We start from the raw sequence: 21,127 nt of genomic DNA on the forward strand, positions 1-21,127 counted from the left end.
ATGATGATGATGAATATGAAATGTTATAACATCTTTCGACTCTGTGCAATCCTTAATGCGTTATTACAACTAATCACAAAAATGAAGTTTAATACTTTCCTTTTCCGCACTAAACTTTGAATCTGTTAGAAGTCTAAACTTCTATATTATGTTCCCGAAGTTTTCTCATCAAAACACAAACAAATAGTTAGTTCTTTAGATGTATGTATATACGTAGGTACATCTAATGTTACCTGTGTGTACAAGACTTACTAGAAGGTATGTAGTACCTACAATTATTAGCCAACCTACATAAAATTATATTAATATTTTTTTAAAGCAGCAATTAACGTGAATTTAGTTAATATTCTTGATGCACTTTACCGACTTTTTAAATATGTTTTACCATTAATAAATTATGTTAAACATACATACGCCCATGTTTATATTTAACTAGTGTGTTAACATACGTGTTTCACGTTATAATTCATTGTAAAAGGTATTTATTAATAAACGATTAATTAATTAAGTGAACCATTCAATTCGGGTAAAGTTATAATGAATACATTGCTAAATATTTGAAGGTAAACGTTTTGGTGGTTACACTATTATGAGCTTAAAAGCTTTTCCTAAGTTTCAAATGGTAAAATCATGTAGCTCATATTTTCAGGACACTGTTAGTTGTCCATTTATTTTTTACAACTTCATGTAGGTACTCAGTGAACATTAAAACCAAAATGCGAGACCAGATTAATTTTTCAGCACATGGAAACAGTATTGTCTTACTGTGAGCTTTTTCGCTAATCCATTATTTATTTTTCTTTTATACGACACTTCAATGCTTTTCGCCTTTGTGCCCATATACGTTTTTATTTAATCTGTCTCGTGCCTACTAAAATATTAACTCTTACTTCGTCTTTTTTTAGGGCTGAGGGGTTATTTTGTGTAGCGAAATTAGATAGCATCATGGAATTTTTTCGGAAGCAACAATGGTCATCAAGCAACATTTCAGAAAAGTTCAGAAGAGTGTTAGTATATGAGTATTTTCCTGTTCCGTTCCGCGGAATTTTCCTGTTCTGTGATACCCCCGTGTAGGGGTATCAATATGTTTTTACTTTAGTGTCCATAACTGCAGTAAATACTTATTTGATAAATATTTTAGAACCATTATAGAACTAACTTAACAGGTGCGCACTTAAGTTCAATTAAGTATCGTGAAATAGCTTTTACATTTTATTATTGCCGTAGAGCCAAGCGCAATCGTGTTCGGAATTGTATGAACGACTACTTATTTCCTCCATTTACATTACCAGGGCTATAAAGTAAACGCGAAGCTTTCATTGTATCTGCAGACAAATGGCAACAGATTAAATAGCAAGATTAAACTTTTTATAGCCGCAAAAAGTTTGTTTGTTTTCCGTTATTTATTGCGGATTAAAGTCGAAGGTTAAAGATTTAATGAATGAGTTCTCACATGCAATTTTTTGTTACACTACTTTTCTTTTAATAGAAATAGTTTGAGTAGTTAGGATAGTGTTAACAAATGGATTCTTACAAGCGTCTACTATGCTCTAAGTTCTCGTGGAGGTCGACAGTGCACACTTACCCTTCGTTTTCCCTTCGGCTTTTCCGCCGATTGACTGTGATTTTTCTTCTTCATGTTCCCAGTTTTTAATTCCCTCATGATTCAACTAGCATTTTACTCTGATTTTTTATTATGATTGTGCAAATTACTTTCACTTAATAACACTATAGTGTCTCCAATACACATCCTTATCAAACGTTTCAATTTGTTCGTCTGTTTAGATAAACGTCACAAACACTGAACATTATAGAAATCCAAGTGGAAATGAGAAATCCGGTGTTATCACTGTGCGTAGTTTTTCAGAATGTTGTGAAAATGCGTGTGCGTAGTTTCCCGCGCGGGTGGCGAGCGGTGTCGCGCGGCGGAGCGGTGAGGCGGTGAGGCGTCGCGCCACGCTTCCAACTTCACGCAGAGTGGGATCCTCCGCGGTCGCTCCCGCCTCCGGGCTCCGCTCGCCACGCGGCCGCGTCCCGCCGCCCACTCGCCCCGCACAACCGTCAAACAGATAAGTAAACACAAAATTCTTTGAGAGATAAAGAAGCAGTTAACCCCTCATCAGAACTCACCCCTAATTAAAACATACGATAACACGCCGCTTTAATGAAGATTACACCGTTATGAGATTATAATTGAGCATGGAATTTCAAAATTCAAGATGTATTGCTGTCATCACAAAACCATGGAATTATAGAGTCGCAACTAGGAATCACTTTAATTTACTTATCTCTCACATTTCAAGCCACTATTGCATCTATAACTTACTATGTAAATAGAGTTATAATTTCATTTGCTAGTCTAGTATAATTTGCTAGAGTGTACCCTATATACAAGTGAATTAGCGAATTTAAATGTTAATTGTTAGTAATGAAAGTAAGGCTCACTACACCTCGGCAGTTGAGTGTCGCATGCGCCGCGCTCGCGAACAGCTAATGATTCCACCGCAAGATTGCAATAAACGTCGGCTCGCATCTACATCGCATACAAATTATCCAAGCTCTTAGCGCATGAAGTTTAAAAGTCATTTTATGGGTATTTACTATTTACTTGCGTGCATTTAGCGCGATGAGCAATCTCTGTGCTATCCTGGACACAAAGGTCAAATAGCATTGACGAAACATTACGGAAATACAGTTGAATTCATAACAAGAATGAGGATGAAAGAAAAAGAATTGCTCATATTTTTCATTTGAGCGCTGAAAGCCTATGGATATTGTGATGTCAGCTCTGACGCAAAGTTCGGCAGATTGAGTGGTATCTACGTCAAATACGCATTCAGTGTTAAAATATTTGTCTATCCCAGTATTTAACACATTTTCATTAGCATTTAGGTATGTAGGTATGTGAAGCGCAGAATCATGATAAGGGCCAGATAATGTATTAAATGCGTAGCGAGTCGTAATATGAAAAGTTTTTGGAAAGCTCGCCACAATATGGCTAAGTTACTCTGTGGGTCAGATTTATTTTTACTTCTTTACGTGTCGGGAGAGCCACTATCCGCGACCGGGTAAAAAGTAGTCTAAGTAGGTATGTCGTTTCTCAGGCTCTAGCTACTCTACTTATCTGTTAAAGCAGATAGGGTTAATCTGGCATTTATGATGAAAGTAGGTAAGAATTTTTTGTGGTGAACACACGAATAAAAGTTAAATAATAATGAAAATACTTTTGCTTTTGAAAAAAATTTTGATAGGGAGTAAAACATTTCGTTAAATTCTAGATACTTCACAGCTTGTGAAATAATTATTTTAATTATTGCGGTAATGAACCGTGGTCATACTCAATCAATTTGCAGTGAACGAGCGAAGCGAATTTTCCAGCGTTATGCTCACATGAAGGTTTTACAAAATGTTATTTTTACGTTTGACCCATTTCATTTCCGTATGCAACAGTTGTCACGTGCACAAAACCGATTGATAAGCTTTATAGACTTCGGAAGTATATTTGATCGTGAAAAAATCTAATGGTCACATTTCGTAGTCAGTTCTTGTTAAGAGTTCATAAACCATTAACGAAGTAAAACTTTTTCATTACCTATGCATTGAGAAAAATAACCTATTAATTATTAATTAATTATCCTGGAGAAATTAAGTAATATTAAAGAAGTTTTGAATAAATCCTCGCAGATTAACCAATAAATGAAAAGTAATGAAACATTCAGGTAAAGTAATCCGATTTTCCTAGAAGAGACGACTCCAAAGTCTAAGTTCTTTGGTCAAAGTCAAATTCAAAAGTTTCATGCTCTTATGAAAATTGAAACAAAAAGTGGGTCTATGGACAAGTATCTATTTGGAATAAAGGACGTAGCTATTTCCATAATGCATTCGTATGAAATGGGTAAATTCAAATCAATTTTAATACTTACACGAAAGAATTTTGATTGGATTCACACTTCGAAGATGTCTGCCGTAAGCCCGCAGATTTTAAATTAAACCAAGTAATAGGAATATTTGCAGTATAATAGTGTGTAGTATTTTGTCCTAATGAGATGGTTGTGCGTTATTCTGCGCATATCTGTTTCATTTCAACGGATGGTTTACTTGTATAAACTTGGCGGTCGAGTCTATTCCGCGTAGTGCTGGCCTGCTGGGATCCTGCTAAATGTTTACATTATGCAGTTCGCATGCATCCCTACGCCAGAATTCAATAGCTATACGCACCAATTACATTCGACAAATGAGTTGTAGGTGATATTTATTAACAGTTTTGTACCCTAGAAATATTTTCTCACACCAAGCCATATTTAAAATATTGCAGTGGAAATATATCAAAAGACGACTCGAGATTCGAAGCGAGGTATAATCAATCTTTGGCTGCAGACTTTTATAGGCGCAAGAATTACGAATAACTATTCATTTGAATACATCGCCTCCCTGTAGAGCTATTTAATCAATTATGCAATGGGCAGTTAGCTGTCATTTGTTAGAATAGGCATGATGACAAATTTTTAAATTCCTTTGTATGATGTAGGTATACGTCTATTTTATATGAAAAATTATTAATTTTAAGAAAATGCGAAGATTTTTTATCAAATAATTGCATTTTTCTCTGTCCACTTTGAATCCGGCGCGAAAACGCTTGTCAGTGTCATGGTGTCACTTGTGACGTCACGACTGAAATTACAAGACGCAAGTAAGCAACGCTCGTGCAATAATTAAGTTTTTTGTGTTATTAAATATGAATTCGAAAGGGCATAGGTGTTGTGGGGTCACTGGGGGACCAAGTAAGAACACATCCAAAACAACTCCTGATAAGTTATTTGTGTACGTTCCTCACAATACCTACAAAAATACGAAACAAGTGGCTTAAACTTGCAAGACGAGATTCAAAAGCAATATTGCCCAGGGTACAACTTTATTTTTGTGAAGATCACTTTGATGTAAGTTATTACGTAGTTCTCTAGATTCTAGCATAGTTTATAATGTAAATAACTATTTCGAGGTTAGGTTTCATCTCTCATTGTTTTTTAATTAAACTAGTATACTTACATGGAAGTTTTAACATTTCTAAATTCAGCTGAACAAAAATCTTTATTTGATGCCAAAAACTTTCCCAGCATTATGATATCAATTCTAGGCAAATTAGCGCTGTTTGCATTGATAAATCCGGGCTCCATAACTCGTGTTATAAACAACTAATTAATTAAAAACAAAGATCGCAGTGGAAGTTCACAATAACGAAATGTGACGTTCGCGCGCTTTCGCGCGAGTTGTTTTGAGAAATGACGTCACGAGCTCTGATTGGTGTTCAAGATATCATGGCGGATTGCCTTATTTCGTAATTTTATTTTATAAAAATACATATTAATCACATTATTAATAAAGAAAACAATGCGCGTTTTATATTCCAAGCTTCAAGTTTAATTTAATAAATATATTATTTTAATGATTTTTGATGACTGTCATCATGCCTATTACTTACTGTAAACGGCGCGTACAATACATTTTTAGTCATAAATCGAGTGAATAGGCACTGCGGCAGGCCACCGCCAGCACCTACTGGCTAGGAACGACTGCCAATGACTGCGAACGAATCGATGCTGAGTATTTATCATCATAATGACGAGTTATGTCGAGCATTTGTGTCAGACACCGCTATTATAACAGTGTCCCGCGTTCCTGAACAAATGGAAATTACGGTCAATGGTGACATCAAAAATGAAATTGATTTTCATTTACATAATAAGAGATGTTGATTGGTAATATTATATACCTACTAATGAATGGCGATATTTATAGGAATACCAATTAGTGTCGTTTATTGTATTTTCTGAATAGTCGCACGAAATATTCCAGAGATAATATTTTAGAAGTAAATTAATATCATTTATCAATTCGTTACTACAATGATCGATGTATTTTTGTTGAATGTATAAAATAACAAACCCATGGGAAAAAATATATTCTGTATTCGCTTCTATTTTCTAAGTTTCTTTCATGAGTGAACACGACTTATTTTGTCCTGAAGCGATTTGATTTAAAGCACAGTATTTTATGATGAAAGCAAATAGAATTCTGTGATTCTTGGTACCTAGGCATTCATTTTGTTTTGAATAGAATGTCGAATATTGAATTGTTAAATAATATGAATTCTCTAAAATAAAGCTTTATTTTATAAGCAGTTTAATATTATGTAACTCAATTCTCACCTAAGTGGTCTAAAACAATACCGATATTTGTCAACTACTTAAAAGGAATTCTCATAAAGAAAATAAGGAGTTAGGTACAAGGTTATGTTCTAATGTCTACCCAACAAGTATTTGTGTTTTACAGAAAATTATTTTTCCACGAACTGGTAGGCGTGAGGATAAGGATTTGTCAACCGATTCATTCTCTTTACATAGATACTTAGCTGAAAAATCAAGTTTAGCTACTTGCTTACACATTAGCAACCCAGTCAGACCGAGTTATAAAACCAGCTATTAATGAATCCAAGGCGAGACACCTATACCAACATTTCATAGAAATTGTAAGTGATGAATTAATGTCACTTTAATTACAGTCGTTCAGTATAACAAACTAATTTACATGGCTTGGCCATGCATCGTGACACTGCGTTTAGATAGTTTCCCACAAACCTTAACGACGCGAGGAACTTCGTGGCACAAATTAAAATATTACGGTGCATCTGTTAAGTATGCATTGCACTGCCTAGTAAAACGGCTGCTACATAAGTTCAAGTACATTGAACAAGGCTTGCTTTCGGCGATTATTCAAACTGATTTATGCGAGTACGTAGTAAGAAAGCAGATTACAAGTGTAACAATGCGACTTGGGCTGTTTTATTGTGTTTGAATGATAGTTTCTACGTGTTGATCGTTCAGATGCGCCGCTCGCTATTAGAATTCGAGTACATCGTGGCTTTGTTTAGTATGTGTCGGTATGTCCACCGCGCTGTTTCCATATCAGTTTATAAGGAATGGGTCAACCTCTGAGCAGTAAATTAATCAACTTTTGGAAGTGAGTCGTAAACTTGCGAATAATAAATGAGTTAACGGTTGCATCAGAATTAAATAATTCCGTCTTCCTGACGCATACCAACTTAGCATTTAAGCGTACATTATTTTTACGCCATCTGGATTTTTAAGAATTAACAATTTCATGCAGCTTTTTCATAGAATTACAATGTTTCATGAATTAGGTACAAAGGGTTAACTGTGCATTTCCCTCAAAACCATAGAGCGTGAAGATAAAACTTTTTACTTTGTGGTGATCGAAAAAAAAACTTTAGGATGACAATGTAGGTCAGTAGGTGTACTTACGTATGCCAGTTATTTACCATTCCTGCAGGTGCTAGATATTCTAAACATCGCAACTGTAACAGTACTAGTGTCATGTGTTTATCGTAAACGCAGTATGTCGCTGATTGTTATAATTATGCAGCCTTTGTCGTACAACGTGGCAATAGAAGTTTGTGACCATGATATAGTACATAACATACTTTGGTTTTGTAAACAGTTTGGATTATAACTAAATTGGCGAGGTGAACATTAAAATCGTAACTGATAGTACGATGTGGAAAGAGGTAAGGTCAACGAAATTCGCACTTTTTGAATAATTCAAAAACTTCGACCAGATCGTGATACTACTGATCTTCATATGAGACCTCCGCCAGTAGATAATTGGTGAAAATTACCTTAAAAAAAAAAGTATTTTTATTTGGTTTTCACAGCTAATCTGAGGAACCAACTGTTAGGCAGGTACTTATATGGAAATTCTTTTACGAGCCGATGGCAAGGCGACTTTTCAGTGGCGTCACATACATAGGTCACGTGAATAGTTATGGTAATGAGATGCTAATTACTTATCACGGTGCGTAAAAGTAGTACATACTTAAGCTATAAACTCGCACTAAACAGCTTTATATGGAAAGTAGATCAATGGCAAAGTGCACGTGCAGTTTAGAGCTAAAGAGTATATACATTACATAATGTACTTATAACAGATACACATACATCGGTTAACGTACACACAACTCGGTTTACCTATTCAAAACTTCTCCAATTTTCCCGACTTTGTGGTTTGAAACATTGTCCTCATACTAAACCCGTGATAGACGTACCTATGAGGTCTTACATGGTGTTTAGCTATATGGTCGGTCCAACTAATAAAACATTTTACATAGAAACAACAGTGAGTAATTTTATTCTTATCGTTTCGGCTGCAGGTCTACTGACCTAACCAGCCCAATTAGTGTCAGAGTGTTTTGAAAAACACCTAACGGCCTCTGACCTATTTATAATAACGACTGGTACCGAGAATAACTCACTTCTAGCTTCGGGCTAAAAATCCATGAGACACAGAAGATTTGTAACCGCCAATAGCTTTCTATTTAGAAAGGTAGCCCCTTTACCCTGAATTCGCTCCACTTTTCATCTTCCGATTTTCTTTGTTTCCATTTATATGATAACTTATTACTGAGGACCTAATTAGGAACAACAATAGTTTAATTTGCAGTTACGAAGAAGCGCCAACTAGTGTGCCAATTCGTTCTTGCTTCAACTTCAAATTAGCTCATAATTGACCACTTTCCGGCTTGCTGTTTGCTTGCGTTTGGGTGCTCCGTGCTGCTCTCCTCACCGCTGCCACTGTGGCGAAGCTGTCAGCAGCCTTGGACACCACGGCTTGTCGTGCAGCCGCAGCGCGGGACGATTTGCACGGCATGCGAATATCAATGACATAATCCGTCGCGCTCTTGTTGCCGTAGGCGTTCCAGCCATATTAGAACCCAGTGGTCTGGCACGCGACGATGGCAAGAGACCAGACGGTATGTCGTTGTTCCCGTGGAAGATGGGTAGGTCTTTAGTATGGGACGCGACTTGTGTCGATACTCTTGCACCATCTCACCTTCCTAGCTCGGCGCGATGTGCTGGTTCCGCTGCTGCGGCTGCAGAGAACCTCAAACGGCGCAAATATAGCACCCTGGTTGGTAACTATACCTTTGAGCCGTTTGGGGTTGAAACCCTCGGGCCGTGGGGTCCAAGTGCTCATCTGCTTTTTAAAGATCTGGCAAAGCGACTTGCTGACACTTCAAGTGACCCAAAGGCTGGTTTTTATTTTGGTCAAAAATTAAGCATTGCCATCCAACGTGCTAATGCTGCCAGCCTCTTGGGTACACTCCCGGTGGGCAGCGATGAGGAGTTTTTTGATGCCATTTTTTAGTTGTATATATGTATAAATAAGGCTTTTTTTTACGTCATGTAAATATGTACATAAACTGAACCCAACAATAAAATAACACCAATTAGCTCATTCAAGAATTAGAAATTAGTAAAGTTAGTAGGTATTGTATACAATTACATTTCTTACAACCTTGATGAAGGCAGAGCAATTTGGAGCTGCTATCTATGCTTTTTCTTACCGGTAACTATACATACGTATAAAATCCTTTGGCCTGAAACGTAGCTATACATAGGTTCATCAACGTACGGCACAAATCCAGCACTCCTAGGAAAACCGCAGCTTGAAGGGTTCTTTCACAGCGCCACGGCTGTATGGTTATTAGACGAATCATATGTCTCCATAACAAACTTATAGAAGCGCTCGGAGGTATCCTGCAGCATCAAGTAGGTAAATAATGGTAATTAGATTCCGAAGCATCGGCGGTGTGAATACTCAAGTGGCGGCCGATCGTTTGGCCCGCAATGTAGGTCGGCTCCGTCACGCACGCACGCCTGTAATTGCCTCCATATCTTCACTCTTCACTCACATCGACACGGTCTGTTACTATTGTTCGGCATCCCTTTATTTACTTCACACTTGGAGACTAGTCACTAGAATGCCAGTAGGCTTTCTCGCCTAAGTACTCAAAGGTACAGCGATGCGTTCTTGCCACCAGAGTCTAACAAGATACACATTTCACAATTGTCATATTTGTTTCAGTAGGTAAGCTTTCGGAAAAACAATGGTTAGTGGAGTCTTGTTCGGATTTCTGTTCTTACTTTCAGTTTCCTTTCATATAATTTATAGTTAACTAAACATAAACTAAAGTTAGATAGCTTTTAGTTTGTGTGTTCGAAATACAAAACGGTTTGCTTTGTTTTATCCATTGGTTAATTTTGTTGGCGTGTAATCCGTACAGAAAGTCAGAATAAGGATAAAGTTTAGCTACGGAAATCTGTTGTCCAGTATCAAACTAGGTACTCCTCTATTTAACTTTTGCTGAAGCGACGAACAAAACAAATGACAACGTATTTTCCGGGAAAGCTTCATTTCACTATCTGTCATATTATTTGCTTTTTCTAAATTATATTTATTATTTTTCCTTATATGTTGTCAAGCAGGTACTTAGTAAGTTAAGGTAAACGCGGGTGAAGTCGTCATGCCCCAATAGTCGTCAATTAATCTAAAAACTTTTATTATTTTTTTCTACTGAACTTAAAATGGGCCGGTTTATATGTCAACATATTGTTGATAATATATTGCACAATTGAAATAACAATACGGGGTTTTAACAGTCACGGCTTCTAAGATATGTTATTTGAAACGTGTGTGCCCCAAGAAAATCGTTTTTTAGTGAAGTTCAGCTGTCAAAAGTGAAACTCAGCACGTGGTTTTGTGTTTTGATTTACTTAACTCCAGTGGGGTCTGTGGTATGTTTCTTTGTTTTATTAGATAGTCAAGTTTATTTGCTAACGATTTAATATGCAATTTGGAATACTTTTAACATAGAAGATATATATTTTTAATGTGACATCTATTGGTACTTCAAAACTCCCATTTGACCCAAAACCCGTCAATTTTACAATTATTATGACGACTACTGGGACATGCTCAAAAGTTGCACCTAAACTCGTCATAATGAGGATATTTTGTGTTTTACAGTACAAAATGCGAATAAATAGCCAATATCGGGACTTTTAAAAATTTTTTAACTATCTAGAACAAACATATTTAAGGTTTAGACTACATTTGTTCATACAACTGCGTTTCTTTTAAGCTTTTTCTTAGGGGTAAATTTCACTCTGCTGGTCATGTTATTCGATTCAATTCATATGTTTTTTAATGGTTAAATCCCCTGTTTTCTATAAGTATGCACTTTCTACGAGTTTTTTTAGATATATATTGGCCGCTGTAGGCCTCCGCCATTCGATTAAGATCTACCGCTTTGGGTACAAGTAGGTGTAGCACTAGCCTTTGTTTCTACTAAGCTTGGATTACAATTTGTGGCAAGCAAAAATTGACTGTTCTTACACTATGCTTTTTGTTCGAAATAATTGCATGCAGGTCGCCTCCAACAGGTATCTGTGGAGTTCTAAGGGGGAAGCCTATATGTTCAGCAGTGGACGTCCTATGGCTGAGATGATGATGATGATAATTATGAACTGCATGTCGTCCGCGTATTGTACCGCATCTCCCTAACGTGCCTGAATAAAAGTTATGTCATTCAACTAGTTTTGACGCAAAAAATATTAAAATCAGTTTTAAAACTAAGATGACATAGCTTCCATCGCTGTCACTTCTTTGCTTGTCGTATTCGATATTGATGGGTAAAGAGTAATCTTAAGTAAGATTTTTTTATTTAAAATTGTATGTATTTAGTGATTGCATGATCGTAATTTTTATAGCAGATCATAACTAAAAGAAACTACAAGCAAGAGGCCCTTTTAAAAGTCATAAAAGCTGTAAATCAAGGGGCCACATACAACATCAGATGCAGCAAGAAAATTTAAAACGCCCTTTTGAGACAACTTTAATGAAATGGTGACACAAAACCGACGATTATCCCTGTATATGTATAATATACCTACTATAGAAATGAACCCAACCCAAATGTGCCACAACGGCTTAAAAGCCGAAGTGGTTCCTACAAAACCGTTGCTTCTGTCGATGGTGAGGCCTCTCGAGCCAGACGGGATCTTTGGCGATCGAGGAGTTCACTGCCCTCCCCGTTTGTCCCGCTTTTGGAAAGTCTCCCTCCTGGACACGAACTCCCGAGAAGAGTCTAGCAGTCTTTAAACAGACTCCGAACACAGGTCGGCCGGAGCAAAGATAATTGATCCAGGTGGGGTTTCGCGGGCGGGGCGGACCTTGGGTGCGAGTGCGGGGCTGCCGTGCAGACGATGTCCCACCTAATCGCATGTCCACTGTGCCCTGAAACTTGCTCGCGGGAGGACTTAATGAGCGCTTCCGGCCGTGCTCTCGCTGTGGCGGCATATTGGGCTGACAAAGTGTAGTCTCAATATATGACATGTCATCGACACGAAAGAAGAAGAAGAAGAACCCAAGGACAATCCCCAGTTCTGTGCTAAACTATGGAGGAAAACTACTTGGGCTATTGCGTTGGGATGTTAGTGGATTAGGATATAGGAAACTATAGGAACTAGGGCACTTGGAAAAAGTCGTGGTGGCCTGGTGGGCAAAGAATCAACCTCTCAAGCATGAGGGCGCGGGTTCGATTCCAGGTCAGGCAAGTACCAATACCAATGCAACTTTTCTAAGTTTGTACGTACTTTCTACGTATATCCTCCAACGACACCAATGACTGTGTTTTGGATGGCACGTTAAACTGTAGGTCCTGGCTGTCATTGAACATCCTTGGCATTCGTTACGGGTAGTCAGAAGCCAGTAAGTCTGACACCAATCTAACCAAGGGGTATTGGGTTGCCCGGGTAACTGGGTTGAGGAGGTCAGATAGGCAGTCGCTTCTTGTAAAGCACTGGTACTCAGCTGAATCCGGTTAGACTGGAAGTCGACCCCAACATAGTTGGGGAAAAAGGCTCGGAGGATGATGATGTTGACGAACTATGGCACCTGTCGATGACAATGTATAAAATACATGTTAAAATTGCAGGTGGGGCTCGCCAGCTCACTTACTGGGCCCCCGGGAATCAGTCACTGAATAGCAACAAGAGTGGGGATACCTCGGTGGACTTTAAACGCAGATCACGCGCTCCCTGCAGATCCAGCATCACAGGCCCACTCGCCACTTACCACGAGGCACCTACCCTCCGAGCCAGGCTACTAACCCTGCTGCGACTCCACTCTGGACGGCCAATGAAGGCAAGCTAGAGGTGGGAGACCTATACCCCGTCATGCTTCACTCCGGCAGGCCGGAGGTGGGGGACAGTATACTCTCCCTGGAGCACTCGGATATATAGCCCCGCGGGATCGCTACTACCCGTCATCCGCCTCAGATGCCCTGCGGGGCTTATTAGATATTATTATTATTGGGTTTGAACGCTTAGTTGTACCTAATCAATTTTTTTTTTATTGATACCTTTAAGACAGTTTGAACTGTCTGTAGAGATTTTTGCAAATCGTACTTAGCATGCTCTAAGCAGTTCAGAAGTTTTGATGAATGACAACCTTACCTACATATTTATGAATGTTAGTAATTATTTCGCGGAAAGCTATATAAATGAATGTGGCTTTTATTTTTTGTGAAAACTAATTATTTTATTTTACAATTTAAATACTTTAATAGTCATTATTTTACTCGTGCTATTTTATATGCACATGACTGCATGGTTGTTATGATTAAGAAATATAACATAATATGTATATTTTACAGACTGATTTTGTGATTCCAAGCGTTTGATAGACAGGAATATAAATTAAAATGCAACTATGTATCTGTTTTATTGAATACCTGCTCTTCTAACAGATTATGACCTGCAATTCTAAATATGGATTTGGTTTTTTATCTATCTACCTAATGTTTCAAAGGCACAAGTATGCTTAACAAATTCAAGCACAAAAAAATTTACATAACTTGAACTTTATGTTCAAGAGCAGAGAGTTTACATTAGCATAATAGCATTAAAAGTTGACGAGTACTGGGAATATTTGACGAGTATCCGTACAAAGCAGACGACTATTGGTACAAATCGCCCTTTTTTTACTTTTGCCTTAATAAGTATATTAACCCATCAAAATTATTAAAAAAACATTAGTTACTTAGAATAACGAATAAATACTCTATCATGTCATGCAAAAATTTTCATTTTCTATTGAATATTTAACACACAGTAGCGCTTCAAAGTCAGTGATTTCCGAAATCCGACGAGTATTGGTACGTTTACCTTACTTAATATTGTAATAAAACAGGGGCCCGATTCTCCTAAGTTAATAATGTCAAAATCGAGTAGAAATCGAATCACAATATGATCGCAATAGCAGTTTTAACCATATCGGGCATTCTGCTACTAATAAAAGACCAATCGTATTCGATTGACATTTGATTGGTGTGCGATTGGTCTGCTATTTTGGTGATTTTGGTCCATACGGTAGTTTGCTGTACAATCATTTTGCAATCGTAAATCATTTGCAGACAAAATGATTCATTATTGAATGACAGAAAAGGATAAAAAAGTTTATTTCAAAGAAAAAATAGCGGAATGCCACATACGCTTCAATCGTAATCGAGTCGGGATCGGATCTCAGTCGAATCGAGTCGAACGTGAATCGTATGACGCTTAAGTAAAATTAGGAGAATCGGGGCCCAGCAGGTAACTAGGGAAGTCACACCCGATACTCAGGAAGCTATTAGTGTGAAGTAAATATACGGAATGTCAAACAAATGTGCTATTAACTTAAGATATACTTAACAGTTACTAAGCAGATAAAATGTTTGGTAATTGCCCCGTTGGCTAATGTGCCGGCAAAAGTTTTAATATCATTCATTAACCTAATACTTATGTTAGCAAAACCATCATTTAAGTTGGGACACTATTTTGAGCAGATAAGATAATGTGAAAACGACTTTTAAAAAATGTTAAAATTAGCTTTTCCCGGCGTTGAAACCTTAAAAACAGAAAATAGGGTATATTAGGTACCTACTTTCTAGCTAAGTAGTAAAAACAGCAATAATCAAGCCCTGCCTTGCTGACCGTTCGGAATCGGGGAATCCCAATAGATAACCCAAAAACGGTTAATACAATTATAAACCAGAAAAACCCAGAGACAAAAAAAGTTAAAAATAAAGTAGTTAATGAAAACACAGACAAATAATATCCATGTTATTTTTAAAACAAAACAAGAATACAGTTTGGAGATGGAACAGATTACGGATAATCAAAACAGACTGTTAGAGTTACAGACAGCCCCTCATTGTTAGATGTAGGTCACGCATAGAATTCGGCAATAGCTACACACATATACGTGGGCCGATACCACAGCCGCAGCTAAAATCCAACCTGAATTATCCGAAAGACTAGATAATCGACAATAAATATACTTTAAAACTGCTAGCGGCGATTTCCACTCAGTTCCCATTTCTCATAGAGTTTAAAAGTTTATTTAGCACTCGGAAATCGAGTGTTTATTGTTATATATTTAAATATTTACTGTAACGTTGTTTCTCGACAAACATTATTCTTTGGAGCACTAAACAAGTGAACAGTTATGTGGTTCACTAGGACAATGTGTTATTGTTTAGCTGGATTTATAAAGTACGCAAATAAATAGTATCGTCTATGTAGACGCCTTTGGGGTGAGGTTAATGAACTTTCCCGCCAATAAAGGGGATGGCGCCCTTGCGGCTTTGTTTTGTTGCCCCGAGCGGACCATTACTAGACAAAACCATATGAAACTGGAGAGCTACTGTTTATACCTCGAGTACGATATGAGGTCAACAACTTTAGTGTACACGATAATACACTAAAGGATTGAAGACGAAATAAGTATGATACGAATATGTTACATCTTCAAAGAAATGGTAGATAATAAGTCATAAGTTAGATGATGCCTATTTAAAGTGAGGTTTAAATCACATCATATCCACCTTTCGACTAGTGTTCATCTCTCGCTTAGCCTATGGTTTCTATACAGCAACGCAAATCGTATAAACACAGACTTCAGAACCGGCTGGAACCCAAAGAAACGAACAAATATTGTTATTACATGATTAAGATTATACATGGATCGCGGCCATTTGCGTTCAGCCTCCTGCTATCTAAATGTTCTGTAAGGATGTGCTCTTCGTGGTACCACTCTAATCGGCAAACTATTATTGCAAAGGCAATAATAGCTGGCTAGGCTAGCTTTAGCACATAATCCTATAAAATACTAACATTATAAATGCGAAAGCTTTTAAGAATCTTTGTGTTGGCTTGCTCAGTGATAAGCTACGTCTTGAAGGGGAAAAGGGGAGGGTTTTGACGCAGGTGAAACGTGGAAAATAATAATCAATTGTACATAATAAATTCAAGACAAATTATTGGCTAGTCCTTGCCATAATTAATGAAATATTATTGTCCCAAATAAGCTGGGGCTATAAATTAATTTAGGGTAAGTTATGACGGCTTAGGGTAGGTATGAAATAAACAAATGCAAATTGTAGAATTTGGCAGAACTAATGGTGTTATAGCATAGTTAATACTTGTTGTTGTTAACGGCCAGTTTCTTCATCAAAAGTTAAAGTTAAAGTAATGTCTAAAGTAAAAGTAACGGTCAAATACGTTTTTTCAAGGCTAAAGTGACAGCAAAACTAATATAAAAATTGAATTTGACCGTTACTTTTACTTTAGACATTACTTTGACTTTTACTTTGGCTTTAACTTTTGATGAAGAAACTGGCTGTTAGACTGCTTTGTATATGTAAGTTTTGAAGTTAACAAAGACATTGTTTTCGCACTACCGAGGTCATTAACTCAACCTTTCCAGCCTAACGTTAACATCCGATACCGATAAGTGACACTCATGCCGCAGATATCCGGAACTCGCGCACATAATTAAGTAAAGTATAATTAGCACTTTATCTGTTTTGGCACTATGACGCAAATGATGACAAAAATAATTTCCAACCATATTTGGACTGGATTATGATATTTATCGTAGTGGCTGATTATTGTGCGACCACACACGAAGATCTCAACGAAGGCATTGTCATACACAACGCTTCTTGGCAAGTGCGTTGAGGAAAAGAAATAAGGAAAAGTTACCGGCCAGATATGCTAAAGAAAGGGTTTTGAGAGAATTGAAAAGGTAACATTTTATTCCTTGATTTACGTCAATTCTTTTTTTTTCATATTGGCACAGACATTTATAGTAGAAGACCGCGCCGCACAATTTATTTATTAGCCTTTCAGTATGGTGGTTTCAATGTTGACTATTGATCTATTGCCTGTATTATAAATAGGTGACGGTAGATTATTATAAAAACAAAGTTCAATGTCTAATAGAAGTATGAGGTATCTAGAAAATTGAAATGCCTATAAATAAGGCGAAAGCGGCTTTTTATGAAAATTCAATAAAAGTAATTTGTGTGCAGCATTAGGTAAGGGGAAAATTAGTAAGATACTAATTACTTATAGTCATTACCAAAAACTGGAGTATAGCGAATACATAATTAAGTAATTCGCTAATTAAAATAATAAACTTTTATCTCCCCAAATCAACAAGTGATTTGTAAACGAACAACTTTAATGAACACATTATGTAATTAACATTCAATTAAGCATACCTATCACAAAACGTGTTACTGTATAATTAAGTTCGTATGCGACTGTCTGACCCAAATCCATTCAGTAATCTTTGCCCAAATGCTCATTATTACGTACGACAAACACACGCTGGTAAACATTGCGTGATGGACGACATTATCAACAGATTTAGTCTTAAGATCACTTAATATCTGCACATATTGACACCAATATGTGACCTACAACTAATTGAATACTTGTATCAATAATATCATGTTATATGCGTGTTGATAGCAGACTGTCTTGCGGACGGCTCCGGAAAACGCGTGCCATTACAAAATTCACTCCCTGATGATAACATGTGACATAAATTCAGTATCGCTTTGCTCGAAGTTCATAGAACTTATGCTAGGTGGCTAAGGCCAGGGTCACATGACTGGCGACAGCGATAAGCACGCGGAAATGCGACGTGTCTGGTGGAAAATCACCTACAAATTACCAGTATAGATTAACTAAATGTTCAGTGGAAAGATGCAAATTATGTACGAATAGTAGGTGAAAATTGTAATTTAATTTCGTTGTACAAATGGATGTCGGTCTGTAAATTGTATTAAAATCATTCAGACGGTGAGAGAGAATAAGATCAAATATTTGCTCGCCAAAAATTGGAGCTAGGTTATTGGTTCCTTTTACTTTCCCCATAAATTACCATAATTTTTAAGCGTTTTTAATAAACTATGACCAAATCACCAGAAAAATCAGAAAAACTCTTATTTGGTTGCTGTGGAGTTCAAACGTTGAGCTGCTTCTGCTTTCTAGCAAAACACACAGGCAGCGGTAAAGGGCGGGCAGTTTGTAGTTGTTTTAAATTAATTAGATAATAAATAAAATATTCTTCATCCATCCTTTCCCGCTGTAAAACCGCTTCCGCTCACCCCAGCACCTCATCCTCACAATAAGTAGAAGTTTATTTACTCCACACAATACGAACATGAGTCAATCTGGAAAGTCATTACGTTATCATTAGTAGATGCGTGTCGTGGAGAAATGGATGCGCCCGCGCTCCTACATCGAGGACAACACTACTTCTTATCAAACGACTGCCAACAGAAGACCGTATGCTGTAATCAATATACATTTTTGAACTTAGGTAAGTATGTATGTAAATATGCTTCCTCTTTGTCACAGTGGAAGGAAATGGCCTTTGATTGTTTCCTTTATTCTCTCAGTGTACTCATTAGCTAATACTTGAGTAACTTTTTGTGGCTCGCAGTGTAGCTATACGCAAGACTGCTATTATTAATGACTTTGCTGTGCCCGACAGGGTCCATAATTGTTTCTTTTAATTTTACCCACCAGCCTGTACACATTATGGAATGCAATAAAGTCATTGAGTATTGAGTATTGAGTATTATACTTTGGTAGAGAAATGATGTTGTGTTTGATTTTCAAAGTGGAAAAGTGAGAAAATTACTGCTCACTTGAGTAATTTTTTGAAAAAAATATACTTCCAATCTAACTTATTGTTCTTTGTACTTCCAACTTATCGATTCGCATTAGTTTCGAAATTGCTTACTTATATTATGCTTATCGTTTACTTAGATACTTTTGTCAAAATATGAACAGAGTATATTTTTTACCCATCAAGGTATTTGATAAAAATAACTCTACTGAGAAAACGATTGTTGTGTGTTTTTCGACAGGTAAGGATAAGTTTCTACATCACATTGCTGATGGATAAGAGTATTTTTTTCACTTCACTGAAAAATGTGAAAAGCTGGAAGGAAAGCGTTTTACACAGAGGACATTTATTTTCGATGTTACTAAAGATATCAAGTCATTGGAAATGAAAAACGTTAGTAAATATTAGATCAATTCCAAAAGCAATGCTAAGTGTGTAATTACAACTATTCTGGTATAACTTACGGACTCAGACCAGACGCGACTACAATAGAAACTGCATTGATAAGGAATAACATATTACACTCTATTTATATCTAGTTGAATTTATGGCAGCATCGCCGTAAGTTGGCAAGACCTGCCTGGAGGCGAAATGTAACTGCAACAAATTACCATAGGGTAGGATAGGGAGACGAGAGCCGGCGAGATTCTTTGCTGAATATAATCGTAAGTTCAGTAATCGTGTGCTTGGATCTGTGCGAACAAGGCGCTGTCGTCGCGGATTCGATTTATCGTCGCGTCGGCACAACGCGCGTCGTTGTGTGGTTCCGCCTCTTTACTCGCAGCTCAGAAGCCGGCTGCCCTGCCAGGGCTATCTGCACGCGATATCGCAGCCTCTGCTAACGAACTCGTTCACTTGCCTATAAAATCTTATTGACACCTCTATTACTGCACATCTAGATTCAATTGTGTTCTCAGAACGAAGCTCTACGATATGAATACGAGTGACACTTTATCAGTTTGCTGGGTGTAAACGACTAATTAGGCAGTTATGTCTTTTGTCGTCGTTTGGTGTTATTGAACGCTGCGATCTATTTCCTTGTTGGTAAGTTTGTTGGCTATGTAATGTGTACCTAACATGACTTCTGTATGGTCAACAAAAGATTTTGGTAGGTAGCCAAGTATTAAGGAGTAAGATACTTTTAGTGTACGTGAGAGGTATTCATATTATTTCGTTAGAATAAAACTGGATTAGAATTGCCAGATGAATCTAAAATTGTGATGGTTACAACATGTTAATATGTTTGTGATTTTAATATTTACTTTTACATAGCAGAGTCTTCTTAAAAGTAATCCGCAAGGCACAGCCCTGGCGTAAGACTCGCAAATTAGTAGAGAAGATTGAATACATGAGGTGTCGGGTTACAGAGGCCGAGGGCCTTGGCCCAGCCTCCGACGGCTAGCTTACTATATGGAGCTTTATACTATCTCCCGACAATGTAGCGTATTATTAACTATCCGACAGCGTCCATTTATCGATTAACTGTTACTGTATCTAAGATGTATCTAATTTCTGAAGCGAGATTTCTATTTATATCCTGTTTGGAGTCATTATGTCCACTGTAGCAGATCTAAAATAAGAAATGCCTACGCTAGGTGTTAACAGGTTGGTTTGTAATTTAGTTTGACAGTAAATAATGTAAGGCATGAGTCACAAAACAGGATCATGCAAGCATCCAGTTTACCATAAATTGTTTAGCAACCATTCATCAGCTTTCAGTATTTCAAAACTTGAAATGTAGCGCCATTTATGGAATTGGTTTCGTGTACAGCCTGCAGTCTTTGTCTGCTGATCATCCTAAATAGATAGCGTAGATTTAATAGCATATATTATAGAGGTGTACACTGTACGGCCGGCTACTGTTATCTAAGGACTAATCTCCTGGGAATGTATGCACAGGTGTAAATAATTTATACCTAGTGCACGCGAGTGCAATGAAGGCAAACAAAGTGCATAGGTACACTTCAAAACATAAAAAAGCAACATCATATGTTGTGATTATGTTATTAACAATATGCAAACCAATAAATCCCATCAAAATTGGATTGGGTTTTCTGGTTATTACTTTTGAATCTCTTTATAATTAAATGCAAATTGGAGTGCAGAGTTCTCGCATTAAAACCGCATTATGTAGTTCAACCTTGCGCAGCAACTATAACGTAATACTTATCTCCTAACTTTTGATCTAGTCACAGAAGATCTTAATAGCACAGGTGTTGCAGACAAACTGAATTTAATGTTCAAG

At 37.2% G+C, this 21,127-nt stretch overlaps 1 protein-coding gene across 3 annotated transcripts in view; it reads right to left on the reverse strand.

Moving 5' to 3' along the window:
• Nucleotides 1–21,127, reverse strand: part of LOC124645959 (tyrosine-protein kinase transmembrane receptor Ror-like) — a 50,664-nt gene that overhangs the window by 29,153 nt on the left and 384 nt on the right. The window contains exon 1 of one of the 3 annotated variants that reach the window (XM_047185953.1): nucleotides 1,586–2,020. The exons of 1 other annotated variant lie outside the window; for it this stretch is intronic. In XM_047185953.1, coding sequence (XP_047041909.1) covers nucleotides 1,586–1,663 — 78 coding nt within the window. In that variant the 5' untranslated portion in view covers nucleotides 1,664–2,020. Of the gene's footprint in view, nucleotides 1–1,585; nucleotides 2,021–21,127 lie in introns of those variants that run through there. One more of the 3 variants, XM_047185951.1, reaches the window with a different exon arrangement.

This window comes from Helicoverpa zea, chromosome 3 (assembly GCF_022581195.2).
Source record: "Helicoverpa zea isolate HzStark_Cry1AcR chromosome 3, ilHelZeax1.1, whole genome shotgun sequence".
NCBI lineage: Eukaryota > Metazoa > Arthropoda > Insecta > Lepidoptera > Noctuidae > Helicoverpa > Helicoverpa zea.